This window comes from Lynx canadensis, chromosome D3 (genome assembly GCF_007474595.2).
Source record: "Lynx canadensis isolate LIC74 chromosome D3, mLynCan4.pri.v2, whole genome shotgun sequence".
Lineage (NCBI taxonomy): Eukaryota > Metazoa > Chordata > Mammalia > Carnivora > Felidae > Lynx > Lynx canadensis.
The window spans coordinates 68,264,500-68,292,298 of NC_044314.2; the positions used below are offsets into that span (position 1 = coordinate 68,264,500).

The 27,799-nt window shown below is 52.6% G+C and overlaps 1 protein-coding gene across 1 annotated transcript; it reads right to left on the bottom strand.

Moving 5' to 3' along the window:
* Window positions 1-27,799, bottom strand: HPS4 (HPS4 biogenesis of lysosomal organelles complex 3 subunit 2). The gene is made up of 14 exons (XM_030292515.2): window positions 27,717-27,799; window positions 25,734-26,234; window positions 23,751-23,841; window positions 21,619-21,762; window positions 17,966-18,073; window positions 17,197-17,313; window positions 15,268-15,362; window positions 13,044-13,116; window positions 12,087-12,123; window positions 11,059-11,155; window positions 9,648-10,539; window positions 4,292-4,424; window positions 3,689-3,797; window positions 1-1,241 (listed from the first exon to the last, which is right to left on the bottom strand). Exons 2-14 carry the CDS (start codon window positions 25,772-25,774, stop codon window positions 1,070-1,072), a joined length of 2,109 nt encoding a protein of 702 aa, XP_030148375.1. The 5' UTR covers window positions 25,775-26,234; window positions 27,717-27,799; the 3' UTR covers window positions 1-1,069.

Here is a 27,799-nt window from a genome sequence, read left to right on the forward strand (position 1 = left end):
TCAATAGCATTTTGGGCTGTTTTATTTTTAGCCCTGGGCAACTCCTTTCAAGACAAGACACGGTCACAAACATTAGGCACTTGTTCACTAACATCAAACTATTAACATTGCAGTTTCCAAACGGAAGTCTCAGGTACTCCCAGTAAACAGTTCAGACCCTGGTAAAGATCTCATCCTGTGTTCTGTAACACATTGTTGTAAACTTTCTGCCTGGAGCATGGGCCCGGGGACACGGATGAACGCTGCTCCCTTTCATGCAGCCCGCTGGAAAGCACAGTTTGGCTTTTGCCCCGTTTTGAGAACTCCTGTTTGAGGACCTTCACTGGAGAGGGGCCAGCTGCATGGCCCACGTCACACCAAAGGCGCACGGCCCGGTGTGCCATCACCCAGTTCCCGGGGCTCACGGCTACCTTAGAACCCCAGGCTCCCTCCCATGTTATCAAGACTTGCCCCCACTGTGGGTGTTCCAAAGAACAGAACAAAACTCCTGGTTTTGAATATAGTTCTAGAAGCATGCAAACGAGGTGCTTCTGGCATCCCTGCCTGACTCCCTGCGCGTCCAGACCTCCCGGGGGGGCCACTCCAAAGAACACCTACCTGAGGCGTGGGGGTTCGGTCTGCTGGCTGACAAATCCTACCCCCTGCAGCCCTGCCTCACACCGCCCCCTGGACTCAGGACAACAGGGTTGCAGAGAAAATGCTCGTGGTACTAGTTAGGGTCCAGATGCAATAGCAGCGAAAAGTGACAGGTGCCCAAGACCGCGTGTGACGGGACAACTACCTGGCCCTGCCCCTCTTTGGTTGGGAGCCAAAAGCACCCGGCCCGGCCGCAACCTGGCCAGCGTAACAAAGCCCTTTATTGCATGCTCTAGGTCCGCTGACCCAAAGAACTACCCGCTCAAGCCCCAACCTACAAAAGGAGTGATACGCACGCACGTATCATCATGTTCCTACAAGGGGAATGTGCCGAGGAAACTAGAACAGAGGGACTTTCAAGAAGGCGCAACTTCTTTGCTATTCGACTTGCTCATCCTCTCCTGGGGTGATGAACTTCCTGCCGCGGCCCGGTTCAGAGCAAGTTCACCCCGTGCTTCAGCAGCTTCTGCTTGGCTTTGCCGGGGAGGCTGAAGGCGCCGTCCTGCGGGCTCGGGAAGCCGGAGCTCCGCGCCGCCACCGCCAGCTGCTGGAAATAGGTCTCCTGGACGGGGCTGCAACAGGCGTACACGGCCGTGGAGGCGTTTCTGAGGGGGAAGAAAGAAGACAACGGTCCCAGGCTGCCTGGGCAGGCCTCTGACCACACAGAGACCTCGGGAGGTGCTCGGCAGGGGCCCAGCGACGCCAAATGCTGGCGGGGCGGGGGGGGGGGGGGCAGCTGCTGCGGTTCGGGGTTCGACTTGCGCACTCGAGTTCCAGGCTTCGGTGCCAAGAGCCGTCTTCCTTCCTTTCGACTCTCTGGAGGCTGGCGCTGTCCGTGGCGGCCCTGGCCACAGAGCTCAAGGTTAGGGTAAGTGCAGGACTGTGCTGGCGGGTACACGTTTGGCTGACAGCAGAGCAGCTCCGCCAAGCGCTCTCGGGCAGCCTGGCTCAGTCCTCACCCAGCCTTACGCAGCAGCGGCGAGGGCACCCGGAGGCGCAGGGCTGGGCGATGCCGCCAGGCTGACGAGCACGGACAGTGTCCACGGAAGGCGGCTGGATGAGTGGGGGCAGTGAGGGCAGAGGAGAGGGCTGCGACATCAAGTGACAGGAAACCTGTCACAGAAGCGGAGGGGGGGGTGAGGGACCCGGGCAAAGGAGGACCCACTAGGGAGGAAGTGACTCCGGGGCCAGGCAACCACCTGGTTCCCTGATCCTGCCTGTCTCGGACTATTTCCCCGCTGGGCCTCAGTTTCTCCAAGTCTAGTAAAAGGGAGTGGAGTCAGGGACCCTGGGCCCAGCTCACTGGGATTGCTGCTTCCAGGGGAGGCAGGAGGAGAATCCCGTCTTCCTCCAGCTTCCCCCTCTGGGACCTCAAGGGGCCAGAAGGGTCCACCTGGCCTACGTGTTTTGTGGCACTTGCTAGACAGCGGGATGAGTCACGGACGAGTCCTCACAGGCACCCGGAGGGAGCACCGCGGCCTGGTGGCTACAGGCCTGGAGCTGGGCTCACACACGCATGATCCCAGCCCCGTGGCTTCCTAGCTGGGTGCCCCCTGGCCAAGTTACTCCTCCTGAGTCCCAGCTCTAAGTTCCAGATCTGCAAAATGGATATGACAACAGTGAATCCCATCGCTGAGACTTTTCTTGAGACTAAATGAGGAAAACACACAGAAACTGCTTAGTACATGGTGAGTGGTTAAGAAATGGTGGCTGCTGTTTCTGTTACTATTAAAATAAGCCACGGATGCCAACACAAAACCCCACTTGGCTCCAAAATACCGCAGGGCCACAAGGTGGTTAAGACATCCCAAGCTGACATTTGACTCATTTCCATCCCTCTCTAAACAACCCCCCCCCCCCCCACACACACACCCTGACACAACTGGTTCCCAAACCAGTGACTGTAAATGTCCCTCTAGGTTGCCAGCTTGGGGCAGCTCTGACTTAAAGCCAGGGGAGGCACATTTATTATGGGAAAATATCCTGAAATACTGACCCCCGGGTACAGGGCATTAGCACCACATCACCATGACGGCCGAGGCCCCCCGTGTGCATCTGTGGGAGTCCAGCGCCCGCGCCCCTCCCTCTCGACCACCCTGCCCGCCCCTGAACTGGAAATATGGGGACACAATGGGCACTTCAGAGTCAGAGAGACGTGGGTTCAAATCCTGGCTCTGCCCCTTAATCAGAATGTGACCCTGGGACAAGTTGCTGATCCTTTTTGTGCTTCGGTATCCGCATCTATACAATGAAGAGGAAAAAACGCACTTTCCCAAATCGTTGCCAGGATTCGGTGGAATCACAGACATACAGTGGGCCCTCCCCTTCTGCCCTCCAACTTGCCTTATGTTCTCCTACCGGTTTCATTAGAGAAGCATGTAGGGAGAGAAAGGAGAACTCAGTTGGTTAAATACTATAAATTACAATGCTAATTTATGGAGCTATACCTACCAACATGGCGATGGGTAGGATACATCATAAAATGAAAAAAGAAACTTGTAAAAACAGCACGTTAGTGTGATCCTGTTTTCTAGAAGAAAAGCTATTAGCATAATGAAAATACTGACTGTCTATGTTTTATAAGCAAAAAAGCAAACCCCAAACAACAAAACCTGGAATACGAGACACCAAACGATTATCTGTGGGGATCTTTTGGGTGTGTGGCGGGTGAGGGGAGGCGAACGTTTTACTTCACAGATTCGGATCAGTCTGTTTTGCTGTAAGCACATGACTCAGGTCAGATGGCAGCAACAGCACTCAGGCATCGCTCCAGGCAAGGGACAGAGGCCCCCTGTCCCCCCAAGGCGGTGGGGACCTCAGCTTTCCTCACTGTTGCAGCTTATCGTCTAAAGCACGTCCGAGCCCCAGGCAAGTCCCCAGAAAATACAGGACGTGGGGAAAGCGTGACAGGAGGTGACGGCGGGCAGGGGAGTGGACCCAAGGAGAAGCACTGGAATGTTCTTCATTTCGTGATGTGTAAGGCTGTGGCCCGGACCCCTGGGAAGGCCACTCTGGGTGCAGGACTTCAAGAGGGACCCTGGGGGAAGCTCACCTGATGGTCATCTCATACAGCGCAGGCAGCCGGGCAAAGTCCGAGTGCATGAGGCCGACGGCCCGGAGAAAGCGGCGGTCCTGGGCGGTGGCCACCTGTGGCAGGTTCGCTTGTGGAAGAGGACACAGAGGTTGTGGCAGGGGACTCCCCCGGCCGACCGGCCCACCCCCGGCACTGTAGGCTGGGAGAGCGTGTGGCTCGCGGCCACGGGCGCAGGGGCCCAGGGTGTCGGCCACCTACGGCTGCCACCATGCCACGCAGCACGCGCTGTCCCTGTGAATGAGCAACGCCCGGTTTCCGCCCATGGATCCCACCGCTTTGAGGCAGACCTTATCACAGATATTTGAACATGTGTGTGCTTCTCTCCAAATGTTGGAGAAACAACCAAAAAAAGACAAATGAGTAAGGGAGTGTTTGCCAAGCGGATTCTAAACTCAGTGGGAGCTGGCTCCAAGCGAGAAAGCAGCCTCTTAACCGCGGTCCACAACTCCGGGCGGAGCACCAACAACGGGGCGCCGGCCCCGAGTATGAACCCACCCCCCCCCACCCACCCCCAACCCCCCACCACGAGGAGACACCCTGGCCCCGCACGCCTCTCCTTACTGGTCAGCACATTCTGGATGCGGTCATAATGCGTGAAGTTGTACGTCCTGCTGGGGAAGGCAGCGGCGTCTTTGGGCAGCGTCTCCTTCAGGTGGACCTCCAGCCCGTTCAGGGACGCTAGGCTGCTGTGGTACTGCAGACGGGCAGTGGAGACTTAGGAATATCCCCGTGGCCATCCGATTGAGCAAAAACGACCCTTGGGGCGGCGCCTGGGCGGCTCAGTCGGCTAAGCACGCGACGCTCGGTTTCGGCTCAGGTCGTGATCTCATGGTTCGGGAGTTCAAGCCCTGAGTCAGGCGCCACGTGGAGAGTGCGGAACCTGCTTGGGATTCCCTCTCTCCCTCTCTCTCTGATCCTCCTCCGCTGGTACACGTGTGTGCACACACACTGTCTCTCAAAATAAATAAGTAAACTTAAAAAGAAAGGACTCTGACCGGCGTTTTTACCCGTTTTTAGGGAAGTACTAACTCTTGCCCTTATGTTTTAATGTTTTCCTAAAATGGCAGAAAAATCAGAAGACAGGTGAACGGAAAAGCTGAAAACGAAGCAGAGAAAAATGGTCCATAACCTGACCACATAGTCGTCGCCACTGCCGGCATCTTGGTACATCTTCTGACCGTGACTTTCCCGCCCGGGCACACATTTTCACAGCACGGGTGGCCGGTCCCACCCCCAGTGCTTCTCGCCAGGAGCCTGGGCTGAAAAGCACCCCCCCCCCCGACCGTCTACAGTGAGTTTGCCTCTCTCTGGGGCATCTAGAATAGTACCAACCACACCCCCAAACAGGGGTCAGATGGACTTCTGTGCTCTGTGGTTCAGAGGAGGAATCTGGTTGAGGAAAGCTGTCTGGGAGGGGAGGCCCAACCACCTGTATTTTAAAACAACCTCCCAGGACGAGTCATGTGCAGGTACAGCTGAGAACACAGAACTACACCATTTTGTAGGATTCTTTCTTTTTTTTTTTTTTTTTTTTTAACATTTACTTATTTTTGAGACAGAGAGAGGCAGAGCATGAACAGGGGAGGGACAGAGAGAGAGGGAGACACAGAATCCAAAGCAGGCTCCAGGCTCTGAGCTGTCAGCACAGAGCCCGACATGGGGCTCGAACCCACGGACCGTGAGATCATGACCTGAGCCGAAGTCGGACGCTTAACCGACTGAGCCACCCAGGCGCCCCGTAGGATTCTTTTTTTATAGAATAAAAATGGGATCAAACCATAAATAACGATTGATATGAGTTTTATAGCTTAATGATACAGCATGAACTATGCTCTCCGTCCTTAAAACTATTCTCTTGCAACGTCAAATATCATTCTCCAACGGCTGTCTGGTAGTCTTTGAGTTCCGCTTTGGACTTGACCAAATACATCGGTCACAGCCTGAGGGACTCGGTCTGAAGCAGGGCCCCCTCCCGCCCCTGTCCTGAGGCTGCTTTGGCCACGAGAAGGCCACCGCCGCCCCGGGGAAGCAGGTGGCTCATCCTGGCCAGATGATCAGGGGCAAGTTAACTGAATTTTCTGTGTCTCACTTTTTTTTCCCATCTGCAAAATGGGACGACGACAGGGCTGTTGAGTGCAGTAAGTGAAAATAACACACATAAAAGTCCACTGTAAGCTCTGAAAGTGCTACCCTGGGGGAAAGGCATTTTTACAGAGTCAAGAAAGCGAAAGTTATCGTCAAAGAAGAGGGATCTTTTTAATGGGCACTTTTAACCACCACTCGTCTGTGGACTGTTACTCAACAGCCGTGTAGAAAAATAAGCACACGTGAAAAGTACAGAGTTGGAAGTGTACTGGGCTCATGTTAGTTCTTCTCTCTGAGTGTCTTAGAAGTGATTTGCGGGGCACCTGGGTGGCTCAGTTGGTTGAGCGTCTGACTTCAGCTCAGGTCACGATCTCGTGGTTTGTGAGTTCGAGCCCCGCATCAGGCTCTGTGCTGATAGCTGGGAGCCTGGAGCCTGCTTCAGATTCCATGTCTCCGTCTCTCTCTGCCCCTCCCCCACTTGTGCTCTGTCTCTCAAAAATGAATGTTAAAAAAAAAAAAAAATTAAAAAAAAAAGAAGTGATTTTCAAAGGCAATACATCTGCACACAAGGGTTCAACCTTTATATCCGCAGCGCCTAGCACAGTGCCAGGCCCCTAGTAGGTACGTGACAAACATCAACACAGTGAGCAGATAAAGGGGCAGATCCAATGCAAGCACATCCCACTTATGGGCTATTGCATTTAAACTGAGGTGTGTGGTAAAAAAGTCAAAGGACCCATGCTCAGGGATCTCCTGGTCCAATCATCGCTATAGCATAACAGACACAGCCCTTCACCGATGCTAACGAGCCTATCTGAATAGATGGGTGCACACACCCGCACAACCCCTCACCAGGAAATCAGACTACAGCCTCGCTGGAAGTTTCTGGACCTCAGGAAACTCATAACCGTCATCCCTTCCATCCTGAGCTGGTGCCCAAAGGAGGGGATAATGGGGACAGAAAGTGAGGTGTGCTAAAACCCGAGTTTTTCCTGTGGGTACTGAACTCTGCTTCTGGAATTTTCTGCCCAAATTGTAGTCAAGGTAAAATCACTTAAGCAAAAACACACATTCACACGATGTTGTGTCAAATGATATGCAGACGAGTTTTTACTGGGAACCAATGCTGTCATCTATATGAGGGGTCAGCAAACCATGGCCCGGGTGCCAAATCCAGCCAATTGCCTGTTTTCATAGAGCCTGAGAGCTAAGCATGGTTTTTACAAATTTATATGGTTAGGGAAAAAAAAATCAAAAGAATAATATTGTGACATATGAATATCATACGAAGTTCCAATTTCCGTATCCATGAGTAATGTATTATTGGAACACAGCCACTACGTTTATTTACATATTGTCTGTGATTGTTATTGTCTTACAAGAGCAAAGCCGAATAATTGTACAAGGCTGAAAATACGTGCTAGGTCTTGCTTTACATTCCAAGTTCACCAAGCCCTGATATATGCTAACACACACGTGATCCCCATGACGGCCCCAGGATATATGAAGCTGGGCTGATTCCTGGACCCTCCAGCTTCTAATCCACGGTAAAGCAAGGGGCCTGAATGTCAGCATGTGCCAAAATGTGCTGAAGAAATGATGCAATAACATGCACTCACCCAAAGCACTAGTTTCACGGGGGACAGGTGCATTTTCATGAGGTATTTTGTGCTAACACCGTGGCACTAACCTCAAGCCTCATCTACTGTGCACAGACAGCTCAAAGTCCTACTGTAGCGATGAATAACTGATCTGATCACTGTACTTGAAGGTCGGTGAGATTATCTTGGGTTTTGAGAAGGAAACTATTGGTGGCTCTATGCTGCCCCCTGGTGTGAGCGTACTCCGTTTTCTCTGAACCATTCCCCACCTCTCTTAGCGGCTCCCCCCACACCCCTTTCCACCTGCTCCCCACCCCCGGCCGAGGCAAACACGAAGAGGTGGCAGATCATCTGCTGAAAGACGAGTTGGCAAATGGCACGAGGATGACCTGGTGGTGTGTAACGTGACCAAGGAGCCCTTTCAAAGAGGGCGGGGGAGGGGGTGTCCTCACTGCCACATCTGAACTGTAGTTTACCATTCTTCAGGGGACTGGCTTTTCTAGACAGCAACAGAGGGTCTGGAGGGAAATCAGGTCAAGTGTTTTGGGTGCAGGCCCAGGACAAAAAGGCAATAAAACATCTCTCCCAATTATAAAACAGGCAACCTCTGGGCTTGGTCAACAAAACCTGCTCTCAAAACGGCAAGCCGATCAACGTTATTCCCGACCCTTTTTAGAAAAGACGAGTTTTTCTTCTTCATTAAGCTGCCTCTCTTTCCTGGGGCCCACCCATCTGTTTCTCCTTTGCATGAAAGCCCACAGAGGCCGCTGTCCTGATATGGAGGACCTGCTCGTGATAAACCAAGTCACACCCCTTGAGGGTCAGATCAGTGGGGGAACAGACAGGCGGGGGCGGCGAGACGAGGAACAAACAAAAATTCCGGACCCTCCACTCCCAGCAGGTCTCCCGACGAGGCTGTTTTCTTCCTGGTAGAACGGGCATTACAGTGCCTACCCCCAGTGCTGTTCTCAGGCTTGGCTGAAGTAACAGATGTAAAGGCTTCAGCATACAGTGAATGCAGAATACATTTTAATCTACTTCCTTCCTCAGGAGCAGCCTGTGCTATTTTTTCTTTTTCTTTTTTTCTTTTTTTTTTGGTGGGGGAAAAGTAAAGGTATCATATCCACTTCACTGCACCTGAATGCTGGGCCTTCAAAATAACCTGTCTACGGCTTGGCACGAAGCAGAAGAGGCCATGAAAACCAAGGCATCGGGGAGAGGACGCCCACAGAACCACCACCATGCATGCCCGTGCAGTGTCAGAAGGAGACAGATAAGTCACTCAGAGCTGCGGGGAAGGAGGGTGCGGGAAGCGAACAGGCCGCCCTGGGTACTGTGGGGTCTGTGGAGCGGGGAGATAAGCCAGCCAGGGCTGGAGAGGGGCAGCGGCTTGCCTCGGGGCTCTGTGCAGAGGAAGCTGCCTTCCCTCCCCGCTCTGTGCTCCAAGGTGACCCGCTCACTTATGGAGGGTCACCAGCCCTGCATGCTAATGAGATCAGCTTAGAATAATATAGATTTAAGAACAAAAACAAGGCAAGCCCCAGGACACCATCTGCCCTGCAGCAACTTCTGCCAACTAAGGCAAGACTGTTACTATAGCAACTAGATCTCCAGCGTGGGCCTAAGCTCCAAGCTAGGAGCAGGTCAGTTCACTGCTACAAGCAGGGAAGGGGCTGGAATGCTCGAAGGGGAGCCTTCTGGAGCCAGTCAGCATTTCAGATGTCCAAGGTCCTTTAGGAAGGAGCTACAGATCACCGCAGTTCGGTGCAGGGAGACTACGGCCTCCAGAACACTCCCCACCCAGGCTGTGGCACGTGCAGAGGACAGACTCCAGCCGACACAGAACCCGCAGGTGCCCGGGCTGGGAAGTGAGGCCCCGGGGGACGGGAGTGGGGGGAGGTGGGGAACGCACGACAATGGCTGTGCTCCCGGTCTCCACCTGCCAGTACCCCCCACACTGCCGAGGGGGAACCAGAGCAGCCCTGCGCTCTGGGAAACTGGAGGAAGCAGGGAAGGGCCAGAGAACGGACTCCTGTTGGACACCCCAGCCCCCGGCACTGTGCTCTGCGCTGGACGACTCGTCCCCACGAACCCAGGGCGTAGGTACCACCCTCATCCCCTCCTCGTAGAGCGGGACTTCGGTGCAAGGTCACGCGGCACCTGTGCGCCGCCCTGAGGGGAGCACCTTCCTTGCCCGTCCCCTCCCAGCAGACAGGTCTGTGCACACTCACCACCTCCTCGATGGCTGCGTCGTCGCCCAGCAGCGGCTCCTCGGCCAGCAGGGACAGCACCAGCCCGTTGACATCGTGGGTGTAGAGGTTCATCGGCACAAGCCCCTCATGGGATGTGGGGGCTGACCTCGGGTCATTTCTGTCTGCAGAGGGACCGTCGTCCTGAGACTCTGCCAAGTCAGAGCCGCCGGGTGTTGAGCGGCTGTCACGAACCCCAACAGGCTGCTCTGTGCCTCGTTCGCCCACGGGAAGCATGGTTCCTTCCTGCCTCGAGTCTGAGCAAGGCCATGACCACGGCCTGCTCGTCCTTCCAGGGAGGCGGTCTTCCCTGGGAGAGGGGGCTGGGCTGCTGTCCCCTGGAAGGTCGTTGTGCCGCTCCAGGGCTCTGTTCTGGGGGGGGATCTCAGGAGTGGACAGAGACAGGAAGCTGCTGAGGGCATCAGGCGGCTTGGGTTCCTGGCTGCCAGAGTCACTGGCACATTCCTCAAAGCAAGGACTGCCACCATCTGGGGCACACGTACTCGGGAGGGCAAAATAACCCGGGCACATTCCTGTTTCCCGAGCTTCTGGAATGTGGATCTCAGACAAGTCCGGTTCCTCCTCCGCCCAGGGCAGACGAGGTTCCCTCGCCAGGGAGCCGCGGAGACCAGGACCCTTGTCCCTGGCCGGGCTGTGCTGTCTTGCAGGCTTGACGTTCTCCAGATCATGGCCAGGCAAGCGCCTGTTCTCCCCCTTGCCATCTGGCCATGCTACGTCAGGACCCGTAGGCTCGGGAGTGGTTGCCAACGTCCAGGCCGCAGATCCCACGTGGCCAGTGGCGTTTTCGGTGGGGGCAGATGTGCTCCAACGCTGGGCTGAGTGCTCCTGGAGTCCGGCCGGCGGGGCAGCCAAGCTAGCAAACCAGACAGACGTGACGGAGGGGCGCCCGACTGAGGGCAGGACAGGTGCCCTTCCCCGGGGGAGACTGAAGCATCGCTTCTCTAAAGAGCAGGGCCCTCGGTGACAAGTGGGTGCCCAAGGCCACAGAGCCCAAGAGGCCATCGTGGTCAATCCACAGGAGTAAAAGTAAGGCGATGTCTGGCCCTCGGGGCTTCACGCGGTGCTACGAGACCGCGTACTGGCAACGGCAGGGCCCCTGCTGAATGACAGCCACCCTGCCTGGAAGTCTACTTTGAGTCGAGCCTTACGCTAGATGTTGTACGTACGCTATTTCCAATTTTTACTCCGAGCCCGTGAAGTAGGTTATTACTGGGTCCGATTTACAGCCGGGGAATGGACTTGCCCAAGGTCACACAGCTGGTAAGCGGCAGAGCTGGGACCTGAAACCCACACCAATCTCGCGAGGCCAGCCGCCCCAGGTGCCCCTTCCATAGCAGAGCGTGGGGAAGATGGAAGGTTGGCCTGTTTGTACCTCGTTTCCTGCTCCATTGGGAACTCGTGGAGACTGATGGCTTCCTCTTCGGTCAGGAACACAGGCATGATCTGGACATTTGCAGGGAGTGCCGCTCCTAGAATCACAAAGCAACACAGGGCTCTGCCATGGGCCGGGAAGATGGAGGGACAGTAACTACACTTGGGGTGACCCATCCAAACGACACGCCGACTTGGGAGAGCCGCCCCGACACACTCCTCAGCCCAGAACAAAAGCCGCGAAACCGCAGCTAGAGTTCTGTGCCCGGTGGGGAGGGAGCTCTCATGGGCAGCTTTATTCCTCGCTGTGGATAACGGTGACTTGGGGGAAGAAAAGCTACTGGCACTTAAAAAACGAACAAAAACAGAATAAAAGCTGGAAAAATCTCCTCCAACTGACAAAAGGGATCTGCCCTAACTTATGCTTCAAACTAAAACAAAATCACCCGCTCAGGGATGCCCCTACATCCTGCAGAAGGTCTTTCTGGCAACTGCTGTTTCTCTTAGTCTCCTGTAACCATGATCCCCTGGACCTCGTTTGGGCAGTCCTGACAATGAGGTGGTGAGCATCTGAAAACAGGGATTGGAAAGGTACACGTAGACTCAGGAGTTTTACTACTAGGATTCTGATGGGTAACTTTGTTCTTTTAAGTTACAAAAAAAATTTTTTTAATATTTACTTATTTTTGGGAGACAGAGAAACAGAGTGCAAGCAGGGGAGGGGCAGAGAGAGAGGGAAACACAGAATCCAAAACAGGCCCCAGGCTCCGAGCTGTCAGCACAGAGCCTGACGTGGGGCTCGAAGCCACGAACCGTGAGGTCATGACCTCAGCCGACGTCGGATGTTTGACCGACTGAGCCACCCAGGCGCCCAGGGTAACTTTGTTCTTAAAGCTCTAGTCTGTTTCCCTAATCTCTGAGCACAGGAAGTAACGCACGGGACCGCTGGGCCTCTCCCGTGACTTGTGTAGGGACAGGCGGCATAAAAGGCTATGTTCTCAAGAGGCAGCGATGCACCTTGCTACTTACCATGTTCCTGCAGGGCACCCCCTCCTGCAGGTATTCTCTGAAAATAAACACACACAGAAGTTGGCTCCGGGTTCCGCCTTCTCCTCCGGACCGAATCATCGGCACTGTGTGGTGCCATCTGCTCGTAAAATGTAGCCAGGCCCAGAACGCTTGCCCCGGCCACATGCCAGCAGCGAAGCAGACGGCACAGAAGCTCCCCCAAGCTGCTTGCTCTCCACCACGGCCGGGGTCAGGCGAGAACCTGCGCCTCCCCAGGCCGCGGCTCCCCGCAAACACACATCAGGCTTCACGGCCTGATCTATTTCCCTCCTCCGGGAATGAGGGTGAGGATTCCCGGTGTCTTTTCCACCTCGGGAGAACTCACCTACCGTGGTATTCCCACGCCTGCCGCCGCCCCGGCGTGGAACGCACACACATTCCACCGTAACAAATACAGAAACGTCCAGGACCCTCATGATAAAGGATGTGACCTAAACCAAATGCTGTGCTAGATCTCTCTTGTTTATTCTGATTCACAGTCAAGGTGACAAGCCTAATTTTCTCTGAAACTGGGAATTTTCTCAAAAGAGCTTTCCAGACAATTCATCCGAAGGTTCCCAAACAACCCACAAAAAAAAAAAAACAAAAAAACAAAAAAACAAAAAAACAAACGAAAACTCTTCCGGCCAGCATGACTTTCGCTCCTAAGAAACGGTGGCTTTCTTTCTTTTTTAGTGGCTTTTTAAAAAACTCATGTTTCAAGTTATATAATTGTACTTGAGACAAAAATCAGCTCCCCAATCACATAGACTTCCCTCACCCACAAGCTAATACTGTTAATCTTGGGTATATTTTCCTTCAAGGTTATGCATTTTTTTAAATGCCTTGAAATCACAGCACATAAAATTCTATTTTTCTGCTTAAGAGACTAAGGCTGTGGACGAAGCATCCCAGCCAGGTGGGTGGACTTTACAATACCTGGTCCCGAGGTGCAGCTGGATGGATCAGGACCTTAGCCGTGAGGGATGGTGGGAGCTGGGTGCTAACAATCCTAGGTCACAGGAGCAAGAACAAAAACAAGGACACCATGAGACAAAATACACTGCAGGATTCTTAACACCCCATGTTGGCGAGGGTCTTGGGGACACAGCCAATGGGAGTTTCAGCTGACAAAGCCCTTATGGAGGGCACTCTGGCCATTCCTACCTAACTTCAGAATGTCCAAACGCTTTGACCTGCCTTGTACCAAGATGCATACTTAAGAGTATTCATTACAGGGGCACCTGTGTGGCTCAGTCGGTTAAGCATCTGACTCTTGATTTCGGTTCACGTCATGATCTCACAGTTCGTGAGTTCGAGCCCCACATCAGACTCTACAGACTACTTGATATTCTGTCTCCCTCTCTCTCTCTGCCCCTCCCCTGTTCGCTCTCTAAATCTCTCTCAAAATAGGGGTGCCTAGGTGGCTCAGTCAGTTAAGTATCTGACTTTGGCTAAGGTCAAGATCTCATGGTTCATGGGTTCGAGCCCCGCATCGGGCTCTGTGATGACAGCTCAGAGCCTGGAGCCTGCTTCGGATTCTGTGTCTCCCTCTCTCTCTGCCCCTCCCACGCTCGCTCTCTCTCTCTCACACACACACAAAAATAAACATTAAAAAATTTAAATCTCTCTCAAAATAAATAAAAATAAACTTTAAAAAAAAGAGTTACGTGCTACAGAAAAAATGGTAAAATAGTCACAAAATGGATGAACACTTAAATGTCCATCGAAAAGAATACACAGTGAAGTGAATCACGGCACAGCTGTAATACCAAAAACCGTGCGGCAATTACAAGAATGAAGTGGATCGGCATGGACAGATAAATCTCTACTGTACACGTTGAGGAACCGTATGGGCCCATTGACAGAGGCAGCAAAAATAAACAGAAGCAACATATGTGACGTTGTACTGGAACCACATGGAAAAGCAAAGGATACAGATCAAACTGCTAGCAGCAGCAAAAATGCGTTCGTGCATTAGGTGTCTGATTTAAAAATACACCAGAAATGCAACATAAGGGGAAAATACCATTCTTGATGCAAGGCCACTGGTGAGCCTGGAGGCACCACAAGCAGGTTCGGAACCATCATAATGAGAGGGGCGCCTGGGTGGCTCAGTTGGTTAAGCATCTGATTTCAGCTCAAGTCATGATCTTGCAGTTTGTGGGTTCAAGCCCCGCATCAGGCTCTGTGTTGACAGGTCATATGCTGGAGCCTGCTTCTAACTTGTGTCTCCCTCTCTCTCTCTGCCTCTCCCCCACTCACACTCTGGCTCTCTCTCAAAAATAAACATTAAAAAAAAAATTTTTTTTTAAAGAGCAATCATAATGAGACAACGGGGAAAGCATGAGGGTCTGCCGTGCTGAGGGCCACCGGAAAGCAGGGCCTGTGCTCCGTCTGTCCACATCTGCCCTCTCTTTTCATTCTCCACAAAGGTTCTTTCCCAGTAGAGAAAATTCAGCAAGCAACCTGTCCGAAGCCAGGACGGGAAACCCACCAGGCTGTCAGGCCCCCAGACCTTCTCCAGTCACACATTCATCCAGGCACCAGAAAGCTCTGGATGCAAGCAGTGGCCGTCCATGAGGAGAGTGGCCTCAGACCACACGTGGAGGGGCCCTCAGGCACTCGGGCTCACTCTGATGCCCTCAACCACATGAAGAGGTGTGGGGAGATCTCAGAGGCCAGCAAGAGATGGACCCAGCCAGGCGGCAGGCAGGAGCCCAAGCAGAAGCAGGTGAGGCCGCTCTGTGCTGTGCAGAACCGGCCGCGGAAGGGCAGCAGGGCCCCAGGCAGCGGGAGGGGGCCGCAGCAGGCTCCCACACCCCTTCCCCTCCAGTGCTGTCAGCAAGCTGGGGCGCCCCGAGTCAGCACTTTGTAGACTGATGACTATAAAGGCACGCCCCATCGCGAGACTCACGCGGATCTCTCTAAAATGTGCCTTTTACATTCCTAGCCCTTTTCTGGACATGATGGCCAATTTCCCAGTGTGGCTGAAAGACAGGTATGTGCCCTAAGTCAAATCTCGACTATCTGACATTTGCCAAAGCAGCCCTCTTGGCACGGGCCAGGGACGGGGCTCCCGGCCCGTGATCTGGAGGAGGCCGGGCCGGTCTGGCTCGGCGGCAGGGGGCTGGGGTGTGGGGGAGACGCTGGCGTTACTCACAGTCCCTTGTAGAGGATACAGCCGGCCAGAATGTGAGGCGAGCGCTGGCACGTCTGCAGAATGAGGGCTGCCTTCAGCAACAACAGGGGCTCCACCTATGCAGGGCAAGAGGCACACCCACAAATCAGCGTGCTCACCATCGGCAAAGGTGGAGAGAGCAGGGGGCTTCATAGAACACGTGGACAGGTCCTAACACAGAACTGGGGAAAAGGACAATGTGCCACGTGGTAAAATCCGTGTCACGCCTTGGGTCCATGTTCCACCTCTCTTATCCGGAACCCCGGCCGACACGAAATGCCCAATTCTTGGAACGAGGAGGCTCCTGCAGAAGCGAGGAGGTGCGGCGAATACGGCACACAGCCACTCGTGGGGACAAGGTAGGTCTCCCTCAGGAGAAGGACTACGGATGCTGAGACCAGGAGGCAGTGGGAGAGGGGAGCCCACCCCTCAAACACATGGCATGGCACCAGGTAAAGCCACACACCCCCTCCTCTCCCCTCCCTCTCAAGCACAAGCCACAGAGCTGGCTTCGTATCCCAAGTCCCATAACTCTGTCCCGTCACATAAAATGAAAGCATCAAGGTCTCTCACTCAGGGAAATAATCCTCAACTCGACGTTCCTTGCAAGGAGTCCGTGCCTAGAAGTCCCTAAGAATACCGGAAGAGGATCTGAACCCGGTCAAGAGTCGCCAGCAGTAGCTAAAAGCTTCTTCCCGTTACCTGCCGACAGCTAGAACCTGCAAGCCCCATAGTGGTCAGAGTTCAGTGCCAAGGGAGCAAGCTCTGGAGCTGAGGTTGCTCTTTCAAGCCTCAAGACAGTGCCCGGTCCCAGCCAGCCATTCCGCAAAGTTCTGTGGCCAACTCTGAAAATCCCTCCAACCGGAGCCAGGAAAGCCCGTCCCCGATTCCAGCCAGAGTCACACTCTGTGAAGGCACAGCCACGACCCCACCTGCCCGCTGACGGGACCCTCTTGACTCCTGTGGTGAGACGCGGCCCACACGCCTCCTCAGGTATTGGGGCGCAGGAGGACCATTCTTCAGGGGGCACAGCCTCGCGTCTCCCTTTGGCCTTGACAATGAGGACGTGATGTTCACCAAGATCAAGGCCACTGAGCAACAGGCAGCGTCGGTGGTCAGGCCAACCACACAAGCTGCCTATGTGTCACTGAACACCAGTGGCCAATGGAGCGGCTCCGGGACGAAACGCTCCCAAGGACTCCCTCCCAGACAGAGACACCTTGTTTGTAAAATGGTACCACTGGGGGGGGGGGGGGGGGGGGGGGCGGGCGCCTAGGAGGCACAGTTGGTTGAGCATCCAACTTCGGCTCAGGTCAAGATCCCATGGGTTGTGGGTTCAAGCCCCACATCCGCCTGTGTGCTGACCGTGCAGAGCCTGCTTGGGATTCTCTCTCTCCTTCTCTCTCTCTGTCCCTTCCCTGTGTGCTCACGCACTCCCTCTCTCAAACTAAACTAAACTAAAAGTCACACTGGGCATTTTTGATGGTGAGAATACAAGTCAACTGTATCATATTCACATCAAAAAAGATGTGGGGACCTTCAGATGCCAGAGTCCAACACTTCTGGGGCACTAGCAAAATAACACCACCCTTTAATGAGTATTTACTTTGTCCCAATTTAGCTATGGTCTCGCTGTACTTTCAAAACAGTCCTGGGAGCGGGCATCCCGACAGCAGTTTGCAGGTTGGGAAACCGGGGCTCTGAGAGGAGACCTGGGCTGTCCAAGTTCACATGGCTGGCGAGCGGCAGTGTGGAAGCGGAGCACGGGTCTTAATAACCCTCCCCCTCCCCACCGAGAAATGACACGTTCTAGTCTCTTCTCTGGATAGAGAGGTCACAGAAAGGGAAGAAGAAAATGTCCAGAAGCTCTGTTCCTTTAGGCGGAATGGGTAAGGGGGAGGAGGGTGTTACTTTAGTTCGGTCCAGGTTCCAGAGGGAGTTGAATATCTTGTGCAGGTCACTGGTGTTCTTTAGGACTTGAGCAATGAAGGTGTCCCAAGCAGCGTGCAGGTCTTCTGGAGAACGGTTCTACAACAGAAACCACTGGAGGTCAGCATCCAAGATTTGGAGAGACACCCCCTTTGGCAAGGATCCCTACTACTACGAAAATCATGGGGTGCCTGGAAGCCTCAGCCGGTTGAGGGTCCGACTCTTGATTTGGGCTCAGGTCACAATCCCACGGTTCATGGGTTCAAGCCCAACGCCAGGCCCTGTGCTGGTGGCACGCAGACTGCTTGGGATTCTCTCTCCCTCTCTGTCTGCCCCTCTCCCACGTGCTCTCTCTCAAAATAAATAAATAAAAACTTAAAAAAAAAAAAATCGTTCCTGACACAGGAAACTGGCCAGAAGGTAGGGCCTGTTTTAAACTTCCCAGGCACACAGGACCCCCCCCCCCATAACTCACCCACCACAGACCCAGCGCTCATGCTGGGGGGGGGGGGGCAACCTGGTCTTCCAGCCGTCCCAGGGAGGAGGACATGGGGACAGACGTTCGCAGTGGATGTGACCTACACCACTGGGGAACAAAGGCACCTAGGAGGGATCCCAGGGCCCTTGACGTTGCCGCAGGATGTGACGTGTTTTATGAAAAGTACAAGAGACCCTAGAGCAATGCTGTGCACTGGCGATCCCGGACCTGCTGCAGAAGTCCGCATGTGACTCCTCACCACCATCCTCATACCTGGTAAGCCAGAGAGACGGGTCCATTGTAAAAATTAAAGACACCAATGAGCTGATCCAGAAACTGCTTGCAGCTAACGTCGGGGAGCTCCACAGCACAGCCCAGCACCTAGAAAGAGGGAAACCAGGAGACAGGCATCTTCCTTTGCTCTGAGTCCAAACCTGGAATCCCGGCATCCAGGGCTCCACAGGGCTAGAAGGTACTGACCCGCTGAACATAGATGGGTCTACACCAGGCCTACCGTGTCCACTCCAGCCCCACTGGTCTCCAAGAGAGTAAGTGCTGTTTGTATCTACTCAAGTTGTCCAACCTGGAATGTCCTCCTTTCTTCTGTCTGTCTGTCCAAGGCTCACCCATCCCCTCTGTGCCCACTGCAGATTCCAGCACCTTCACGGTGCCCGTTCAGGTCACTCTGACCAATGCAGACCTCTTTGCTGACCCCTTATATTATCAGGACTGTTAGTCGCACACTGGGTGTTTAATGCGGGTTCTGTTACAAACGCTGGACGGGACTCGGACTGTTTCATGAATGGCGTTCTCGTCTCCCGAGCTGGACCAACTGCTTCGGGAGAGGAAGCAAACCAATCATCACACAGTTCTAGACTTCCAGAGTGCCGCGGTGCTCAGTTCCGCAGAAGAGAAACGTGTGCTCCGTCAAAAAGCAATCCGGCTGCATATTGAAAGAGCCTGAGAAGAGTCTGTATTCTTTGGCCCAGTCATTCAACCTCTAGGGATCTTTCCAAAGGGAGTCACCAGAAACCAAGAAACAAACAAACCCTGACATAAGACAAATTCCTGACTGTAAGCTCCACTGAGGCCAGGATCTTTGCTTGGTTCACTGATGCAACCCAAGGGCTTACCACGGTCTGGCACACGGTGCTTATTTCTTCCCTCATTGATCCATTAACCTATCGAATGCAACTCTAACAATCCCACCGCCAGAAACTGACATACTGATACCCAGAATATAAAATAGCTAAAGCCGCCCTGGAAAAGAAGAAGGCTGGAGGATGTGGACTATCTGATTTCCGGACGGTGCGGTACTCGTACGGGATCTTCCAATCGATCAATGGAAAAGAACAGAGCCCAGAAACAGACCCCCACTGACGTGGTCGCCTGATCGTCAACAAAGGAGCCAAAAGAAGCCAAGCGGGAGAGTTTTGTCAAGAGTGGTGCTGGAACCACTGGATATCCATATGGAAAAAGAGGACCTTTGACTCTATTTCACACCACGCACCAATAATAACCCAAGAGGGATTACAGACCTAAGTTTAAAAGCTAAAACTATGGGGGCACCTGGGTGGCTCAGTTGGTTAAGTGTCCAGTTCTTGATTTGGGCTCAGGTCATGTCATGAAATCGAGCCCCATGTTTGGCTCCGCCTTGACAGTGTGGAGCTTACTTGGGCTCCTCTCTCTCCCTCCCCTGCTTTCGTGAATGCACATGTGCGCTCTCTCTCTCTCAAAATAAACTTAAAAAAATCAAAGCTAAAACTATAAAGCTTAGAAGAAGAGAATTGGAAGACAGCTTCTCCAGTAGGATAGGTAGTGGTTTTACACAAGATACAGAAGGCACTAACCACAAAAGATAAAACTGGTATGTTAGGAATTAAAATTAAATTAAAGTTGAGACATTCTGGGGGTGCCTGGCTGACTCAGTCTGTAGCATGTGTGACTCTTGATCTCTGGGTTATGAGATTGAGCCCCACGTTGGGGGTAGACATTAAATAAGTAAGCGAACTTTGAAAAATAATTACAATGTTCTGCACATCAAAAGAATTAAAAAAATGGACAGGCACATCACAAAGGGGGAGAAAATATCTTTAAAATATGTATCTGACAAATAGCAGATATCCAGGATATATAAAAGACTCACAGGACTTAGGACTCTGCAAAGAGAGAAAACCCAGTTTAAAAAATGGACAAATGGGTGGCTGGGTGGCTCAGTCAGTTAAGCCTCTGTCTTCGGCTCAGGTCATGATCTCACGGTTTGTGAGTTTGAGCCCCTCGTCGGGCTCTCTGCTGTCGGCACAGAACCTGCTTGGGATCCTCCGTCTCCCTCGCTCTCTGCCCCTCCCTGCTTGTGTGCACATGTGCGCTCTCTCTCTCTCTCTTCAGAAAATAAACATCAAGGAAAAATAATTTGAAAGAGTAAAAATAAAAAATGGACAAACAAACTTTGGGCAGATACTTCTTGAAGGGAGACATAGCAGTGGCCATTAAGCACACGAAAAACCCTTCACAGCATTGGTCATTAGGGAAACGGAAACCCAAACCAAAATGAGATATCAGTACACCCCCAGCAGAGTGGCTCAAACCGAACAGGCTGACAGCACGGTTGACAAGGACGTACACGAACGGGTATTCTCACACACGGTTGGTGGGACTGTAAAATGGAACAGCCGCTTCAGGAAAAGGCCTGGAAGTTTCTTATAAAATCAACCTACACATAGCCCGTGACCTAGCGAATCTCTGCCTAAATATTTACCCACAAGAGATGAAAAGTTATGTCCACAAAAAGACTCGTATAGGAATGCTCCTAGCAGCCTTATTCTTGACTGTCCCTAATAGAGGTGGTTCACGTATCCAGAAAAAAGCAAGGGCGGGAGTGGAGGGATATATTCAGACAATGGACATTCAGGCAATGCTGTTCCACGATACAGAGAACAAACTGTGGATGATGCCCAGCGAGGTCACAGGAACGACAGAAGCCTGCGGACAGGAATACTGTACGTACTCTTTCACTCCTATTGACAGTCTAGAACGGGCACAGCTCACCTGCGGTGGGAAAAAATCAGAACGATGGTTGCCTGGGACGCGCGAGTAAGAATTAGCTGGACATAAGGGAGCTGCCCGGAGCGACGCTAACATTCCGCACCTTGATGGGGATTCGTGACATGCAGGGTGTCATCTGTCCAAGTGTATTAAGTGGCGCGCTCAATATTTGTGAGTTTCGGGGTATGTAAATCTTACCCCAAAACAAAACAAAAACCCAACACAAACCACTACTGAGCTCTAATTAACGTCATGCATAATGAGGTCCTAGGGGTGGGGAGGAGTATACCAGTGTGTGCAACTTTGGCAAGCATTAAAATAAAAACTGGATTGCCAGAAGATGAAGGCATGGATGGAGAGATGTGATAAAGCGACTATAATAAATTATAAATAATACATATAATGAAATGGTAACTGCGGAACCTTGGAAATACACAGGACTGTTCACTGTAAGATTCCTTCAACAGTTTAGTATGCGCCTGGGTGGCTCAGTCAGTTGAGTATCTGACTCTTGATTTTGGCGCAGGTCATGATCCCAGGGTCGTGGGATCGAGCCCAACGTCGGGCTTCACGCTTAGCGTGGAGCCTACTTAAGATTCTCTCTCTCTCTTTTTCCCTCTGCCCCTCTCCCCTGCCCGTGCTCTCTCTCTCTCTAATAAAGAAATAAAAAAGAGACGTTCCGGAGAGTGCTCAGTTATGATGGCACCTGCAGAGAGTGACACAGAAAGCGCAGATGTACTGCATGCGGGACCTGGGGGTGTGGAGGGGGTCCCAGGCTCCAGAGCCACGGAAAGCACTACCTTCTACACCTTACCAGCACAACACTCATCACCAAGGCAGATGGCCACCCTGTCGGCACAGGTTCTGTCTGGCAAACTTACCCAAAGGTACTCTCCGTCAACCTTTACGGCGAACTTCAGTTTCCGCAGACGAACGAGGGTGGGAGCTGAGGCGGAGAGGTCAGAAATACAGCGCACCACGCCCGCAATCTGTCCACAGAGCAACTCCTGCTGGTCAAGCAGAGTCTGTGGGAAAGCAGCAAATTCCAGAGGGGAAGGTGAAACCGCTGAACTCGTGTATCATTCATTTAAAAAAAAAAAATTTTAACATTTTACTTATTTTTGAGAGAGAAAGAGAGTACAAGCGGGGGAGGGGCAGAGAGAGAGAGAGAGACACACACACACACACACACACACACAGAATCTGAAGCAGGCTCCAGGTTCTGAGCTGTCAGCACACAGCCCGATGCCGGACTCGAACTCACGAACCGCGAGATCAAGACCTGAGCTGAAGTCGGATGCTTAACTGACTGAGCCACCCAGGCGGCCCCACTCGTGTGTCATTTCTTAGAGCAGAGGCTGGGGCAACAGCAGACTGCAGCCTGCAGGCCAGATCTGGGGGGGCTGGCTGGTTTCAGATGGCCCAGGAGCTAAGCATGGTTTTGATATTCGAAGGCTGTCAGGACAACAACAAAGAACGTGTGATGTAGAGCTCACATGGCCTGCAAAGCCTCAATATTCACTCTCTGGCCCTCTGCAGGCAAAGTGTGCTGACCCCTGCCTGGGATAACAGAGCTGTCTCAGAACATCCCCGGCTGCGTGCATACGGTGACTGGGCAGAACTTCATTTTTGTTCCGAGGACTCGGGGCACTTGCACACGTAGGAGCAGGAGCCGTTCGTCCCCATTCAGATCCCCTGCAGAGTGGCCAGAGCAGCCTAGACTAATCCCAACTACCCCAGCGGGAACGCGATCACATGAGCGAATGCAGAGGCCGTCTGAGCGTTAACTAAACTGCAGGACAGCCAGACGCTGTGTGATGCAACAGAAAATGTACACGCCACCTAGGAAGAAGTCCTGCCTAAAAGAGCTTGAATCTACTCGAGGCTCTACGTCTTACTAAGAGCGTAAAGGAGACACAGGGGAAATAAGACCTGAAGTGACATCCACCACGAGGAAGTGATCGGGCAGAGATCAAAACAGGAAGGCAAAATTTGAATATAGTATCACATGATATTAAGGGATTATTGTGACCAATTAACTGGTGACGGGCACAGGAGGGTCCATGACACTCTCCTCTCTGCTTTTGTATACGTTTGAATGAGACTGTTTTGTGGTTGTTGGCGTTGTTTTTAATTTTTTTAAGCTTATTCATTTTTTTGAGAGTGAGCGAGCGGGGGAGGGGCAGAGAGAGAGGGAGAGAGAGAATTCCAAGCAGGCTCCACGCTGTCAGCACAGAGCCCAATGCAGGGCTCGAACTCACGAACCGTGAGATCGTGATGAGCTGAAACCAAGAGTCAGGCAGTTAACCGACTGAGCCACCCTGGCGCCCCATGGAAGTGTTTTTGATGAGCCGATCAAGGGGTGCCTGGGTGACTCAGTTGGTTAAGCGTCTGACTCTTGATTTTGGCTCAGGTCATGATCTCACAATTCTCAGTATTCCTGAGTTCCAGCCCCACATTGGGCTGTGTACTGTGGGTGCAGAGCCTGCTTGGGATTCTCTCTCTCCCTCTCTCTGTCCCTCCCCCACTTGTGCTCTCTTTCTCTCTCTCTCAAAATAAACAAACTTAAAAAAAAAAAAAAAAGAGCCGATCAAAACTTGGGAGCAAGGAGAGGCAGACAGAAAATCAGGACGGTGGGACGGCCTGGGCGGCTCAGTTGGTTTAAGCACCAACTTTGGCTCAGGTCAAGATCCTGTAGTTCCTGAGTTCAAGCCCCATGTCCGGCTCTGTGCCTGTCCTGCTTGGGATTCTCGATGTCTCCTCTCTCTGCCCTCCTGCCACTCACGCTTTCTCTCTCTCCCAAAATAAATAAACACACTTTAAAAAAAAACAAACCAAAAAGAAAACCAGGACGGTGGCAGAAAGCCAGAGAGGACGGAAGTACGGAGCTGTCAAGGGAACGTCAAGAATGCCTGGCTTACAAACTGTCCCGATGTAAATGCTCTGCTTCTAAAAAGCCACCACGCTGAGGCAGCCGCATCCCCACCGAACAATAACGTGCTGTGGCACTCACCTGAGGAGGATAGAAATAACAAATGCCAGCCCTCGTCGGATCGCCTTCTTCCTTCACCTTTGAACCATCATAAAGGAAAAAATAATTCCACCTGGCAAGAGAACAGAATGGAGCCATGTTTCCCTTCATCCGGCGATCGAGGCATTTTATTTTATTTTATTTTTAATTTTTTTTTCAACGTTTATTTATTTTTGGGACAGAGAGAGACAGAGCATGAATGGGGGAGGGGCAGAGAGAGAGGGAGACACAGAAATCAGAAACAGGCTCCAGGCTCTGAGCCATCAGCCCAGAGCCCGACGCGGGGCTCGAACCCACGGACCGCGAGATCGTGACCTGGCTGAAGTCGGACGCTTAACCGACTGCGCCACCCAGGCGCCCCGATCGAGGCATTTTAAAACACAGCTTCCTATGCCCCAGCGCGAGAAGGGCTCATTACTCAGGATTTGAAGAGCCTTCTGGTGGCCCCAGAGGAAAAAAAATCCAGTGGCTACAAACAGATAACAAACCACTTCGAAAGTGCTGTCGAGTCCAACTAAAAATATGCCTCTATCCCGTCGTCAGACCGTCTGGCCCAAAGGACCAAAATGTATCTGGGGGAGAGACAGAGCGCCCAGGGACATCTCTTGTTTGAGACACTGACCCTTAACCATACCACCACGTGTTTTGGAACACTGTCATTTAAGGCTCTGATAACCAAATTAGCTGGGGACGTCTTAGCCACACGCCCTGCAACTGCTGGGCACCACAGTCTCTGGAAATATCCCTTTGACCAGAAATCCACGCGTTCATTTAACAAACAATGGGGGCGACTGTGTGCTCTCCCCTTTGCCAACCCTGGGGCCATGGCGCTAAAAGAGAGACTGTAAACATTTCATTTCAACGCAGGACAGTGAGTCTATAACAGGAAAAATGGGGCTTATGAAAGCTGACAGAGGAGCTCCAAACCCCTCTCTGCCCTCACAGTGTGTTAACTCCAGAACCCTCTGTTCTTTGCTAAGGACTCTTCTAGTCTACTCTGCAGTATAACTACCTCTTTAAGACCACAAAGCAGACCCCCCCAAAGGCTGAACCTGGGTTTTACCTCTCCAAAAGCACACCCATCAGGCTAGAGCATCAGGAGGAACTGTGACCACTCTTTTGACACCTGCGCTCTTCTCCCTGGATCTACACCCTCCCCCTACCACCCTCCCTGGCTCCCAGCTTCTCTTCCTGATGACAAGGCTAACTCTTGTTTCCAGCCGCAGCCTGCTTTCCTGAGTTGTAGGACCAGATGTGGAACCACCTACAGGGCAAGCCCAGATCAAAAAGCCTCAAAAACGTGTCAAACCCAATTCAGAAATCCCACTGCCGGGCCCCACTGACCCTCTCCTTACGTCGTCGGGGCAAAAGCACCCTCACGCTTTCTGGCATGCAAAAGACACCCTGGGCGTCATAATGGATGGCTCCCTCTTTGTGCCTTCCACACACATAACTGGTCACTGAATCCTGCTCCTAGTTAAACCAGCCCTTTTGTTTGCATTGTTCAATGAAACGTTTGCTGAGCCAAACTGGGAGAGAGGCTTAACCCGTGTGGGGCTGAGAAGGGAACGGAGTTTCAAGCAGACGTTGTGTAATAGCCTTCAAGAGGCAGACGAGCCAGACCTCTTCTTATGGTGTAATTCTGCACTGTAACCGTTTCTTGTCTCTTACAAATGAAGATTACAACGCCCACGGTCTCATCGAAGCTGACTGCGTGACCCGGCCGTGGCTGGCTTTTCTGCAGTCAACCAGTAATGCTCGACTTGCTCGAACACCGCAAGGTTTGAGCTCTGGAGAGAGACCATCGGCTCACATGCCTGACTGGGCCGCTCTGAGAAAAACGCCTTCTTTTTCCCTCCCCACCCTTAGTGAAAGCAAGACGGTCTGGCTGGGGATTTTCAGTTCATCCAAGGCATCGGTCCAGCAGCTGGGCAGGAGGCAAACCACACAGGCCTTGCTACTCACCAGGAGGCTGACGTCGGCTCCGTCAAGGTAGAAGTGGCCATTTACTTGCCAGTGGCCCTCATTCTACTTATTTGGGTTTTCTTGTCCAGTATTGCTTTTTGCGCCCCAGCAGTAAATCCAGATGTGAGAGATTTAAGTGTTTTCAGCCACAACTGTCACCTGCTTGGTTTTCACGCAGCATGAAAGTGCTACTTCCTTCCTCGCAGGCTCTTCGGTGCCATGAATACCTCCATGCCTCTTAGAACTCTGGGAGAGAATCTAATAAAGCGAGAGAAATCTACCAGAAAGTCAAATCCACTAAGCTGGTTCCATGAGGATCAGCATTCTGGCTCCCTGCAGAATGGACTCTTCAAAAAGCTCCTGGCCAGGAAAGCCCAAGGGGGGAGATGCATGCTGAAGGCGGTGTTCCGAAGCGATTTTCTAGTTTGTCTGATTCAAAGCCATTTGGAAGATTCTTTTAAACACTGTGAAGCTGCCTGTTCAAACATCAGTGCCTTGGTCCTAAAATAAACACAAGGAATAGATTATTTCAGAAACCCATGAGACAGCATGTGACCCAGCAGGGTTAGGCAAACGGTATACTTCAAAGAGTCTTCTAGAAAGTTGAAAATTGTGTTTCAGAACAAAAAAAGAGAGTGGGGCAGGACTTCAGAGTAAGTTCTTCAGGTTTTTTTTTTGAACAGTTCTGCCACACAGAAGACAAAACTACACAAGTAGTGTGAAATAGCTCTGTATGCCAGGGACAGCTATTTGTATTATTTGTAAATAAGGTGGTTGTTGCAGTAATCACGGAACTCAAATTAAGGAACTGTCACCTTGACAGCTCAAAAGTAATCTGAACGTTAAATCCAGAGCTGGGCAAGATTTTCAAAACAAAAAAGAGTTTAACAAGTGGCTCTCAAACTCCAAGAGAACAGGCAACAGAGCACCATGGAATTTCAGAATCAGAAGGGACCCCGGCATCATTTACCCTGAGGCTTCTCTCTCGTACTGTCAAACATTAGCTGGTCCCTGGCCTACTCCCTCCAGAGACACAGGCAGCTCATAGTGTTAACTTTATCCTGCCACCAAACTAAAACTGGCCTCCCAGGAACCTCCCAACGCCGGTCTGGATAACACACCAGGAAAACAAAACAGGGTCTCTAATTCTTCCTCGAGAATTAGAGTGGTCCCTTCAGAACTCTATTTCTATTGTCACTTTGTCCAAGCTAGATGTCTCAGCCACAGGGTTTCAACTGCTTGCTCACCATCTGTCATCCTCCTGAGAATATTGTAGTTTTCCTAAGGTTCTTTTCTTAGAAGTACCTACAGAGGACCCCACTGACTCTCTGAGGCCTGTGAAATCTCTTATCTTTCCTCAGCTTTAGGCATCTTGAGGTAGGCCTCCACAGGCCATACTCACGGTGTTCTCTGAAGCATTATCTGGGGCATGTCAGCTCTTGGAATCCAGGACAGCAGCCTGAGACCCCCATCCCTCGTTCCCCTAGGACCGAGCCCCACGCTGCCAAGGTCCACCCTCCTATCTCTAAAAGGTCCAGGGGAGGCCGGTAATGTCCCCGGGGTAGGGCAGGTGTTGGGATGCGACCAGAGAAGGCTCCAGCAGCCTGGGAAGTTGCAGTAACGACCCGGAGGAGCCAAGAAGTGGAGGCAGGAAGGTGTGGTGTAGGAAGTGGCCTCAGTGAGTCAGCGGGCCAGGAAAAGGGGCGCTAACGACAGCGATCAGGAACGGGTTAAGGGCACTGAGCGGTGTCTGGCCTCAGCTCCAGGGGGCCGGGAATTGGTGGGCAAAGGCGAGGGGGGAGGTCAAGCGGGGCCGAATGCCGCGCGGAGAGGCCGCCAAGAGGCGCTCTCGGCCGGGGTCCCGCCCCTCGGTGTCCCTGCACCGCCCACCCGCCGGCATAGCCGGGCAGCCCGGGGTTTCAGGGCTCGGGCCCCGCAGGGTGGGCAACAGCGGGGCGCCAGCTACTCCCGCCCGGTACCTACTCGCGCGGCGGACAGGCCCGAGGATCACGCGCCGCCAGCGCCTGCCGCCCCCTACGATTCCCGGAGAGCTGGCGCGCGGTGAT

Excerpts from the sequence above, each read along its gene's own strand:
- HPS4 (XM_030292515.2), bottom strand. The coding sequence starts at position 25,774 with ATGGCCACTTCTACCTTGACGGAGCCGACGTCAGCCTCCTG. Across the intron at positions 21,763-23,750 it reads GTTATTTCTATCCTCCTCAG|ACTCTGCTTGACCAGCAGGA; the intron begins GTGAGTGCCACA and ends GCTTTCCCACAG. Across the intron at positions 13,117-15,267 it reads TGTATCCTCTACAAGGGACT|GATTGTTAGCACCCAGCTCC; the intron begins GTGAGTAACGCC and ends CCTGTGACCTAG.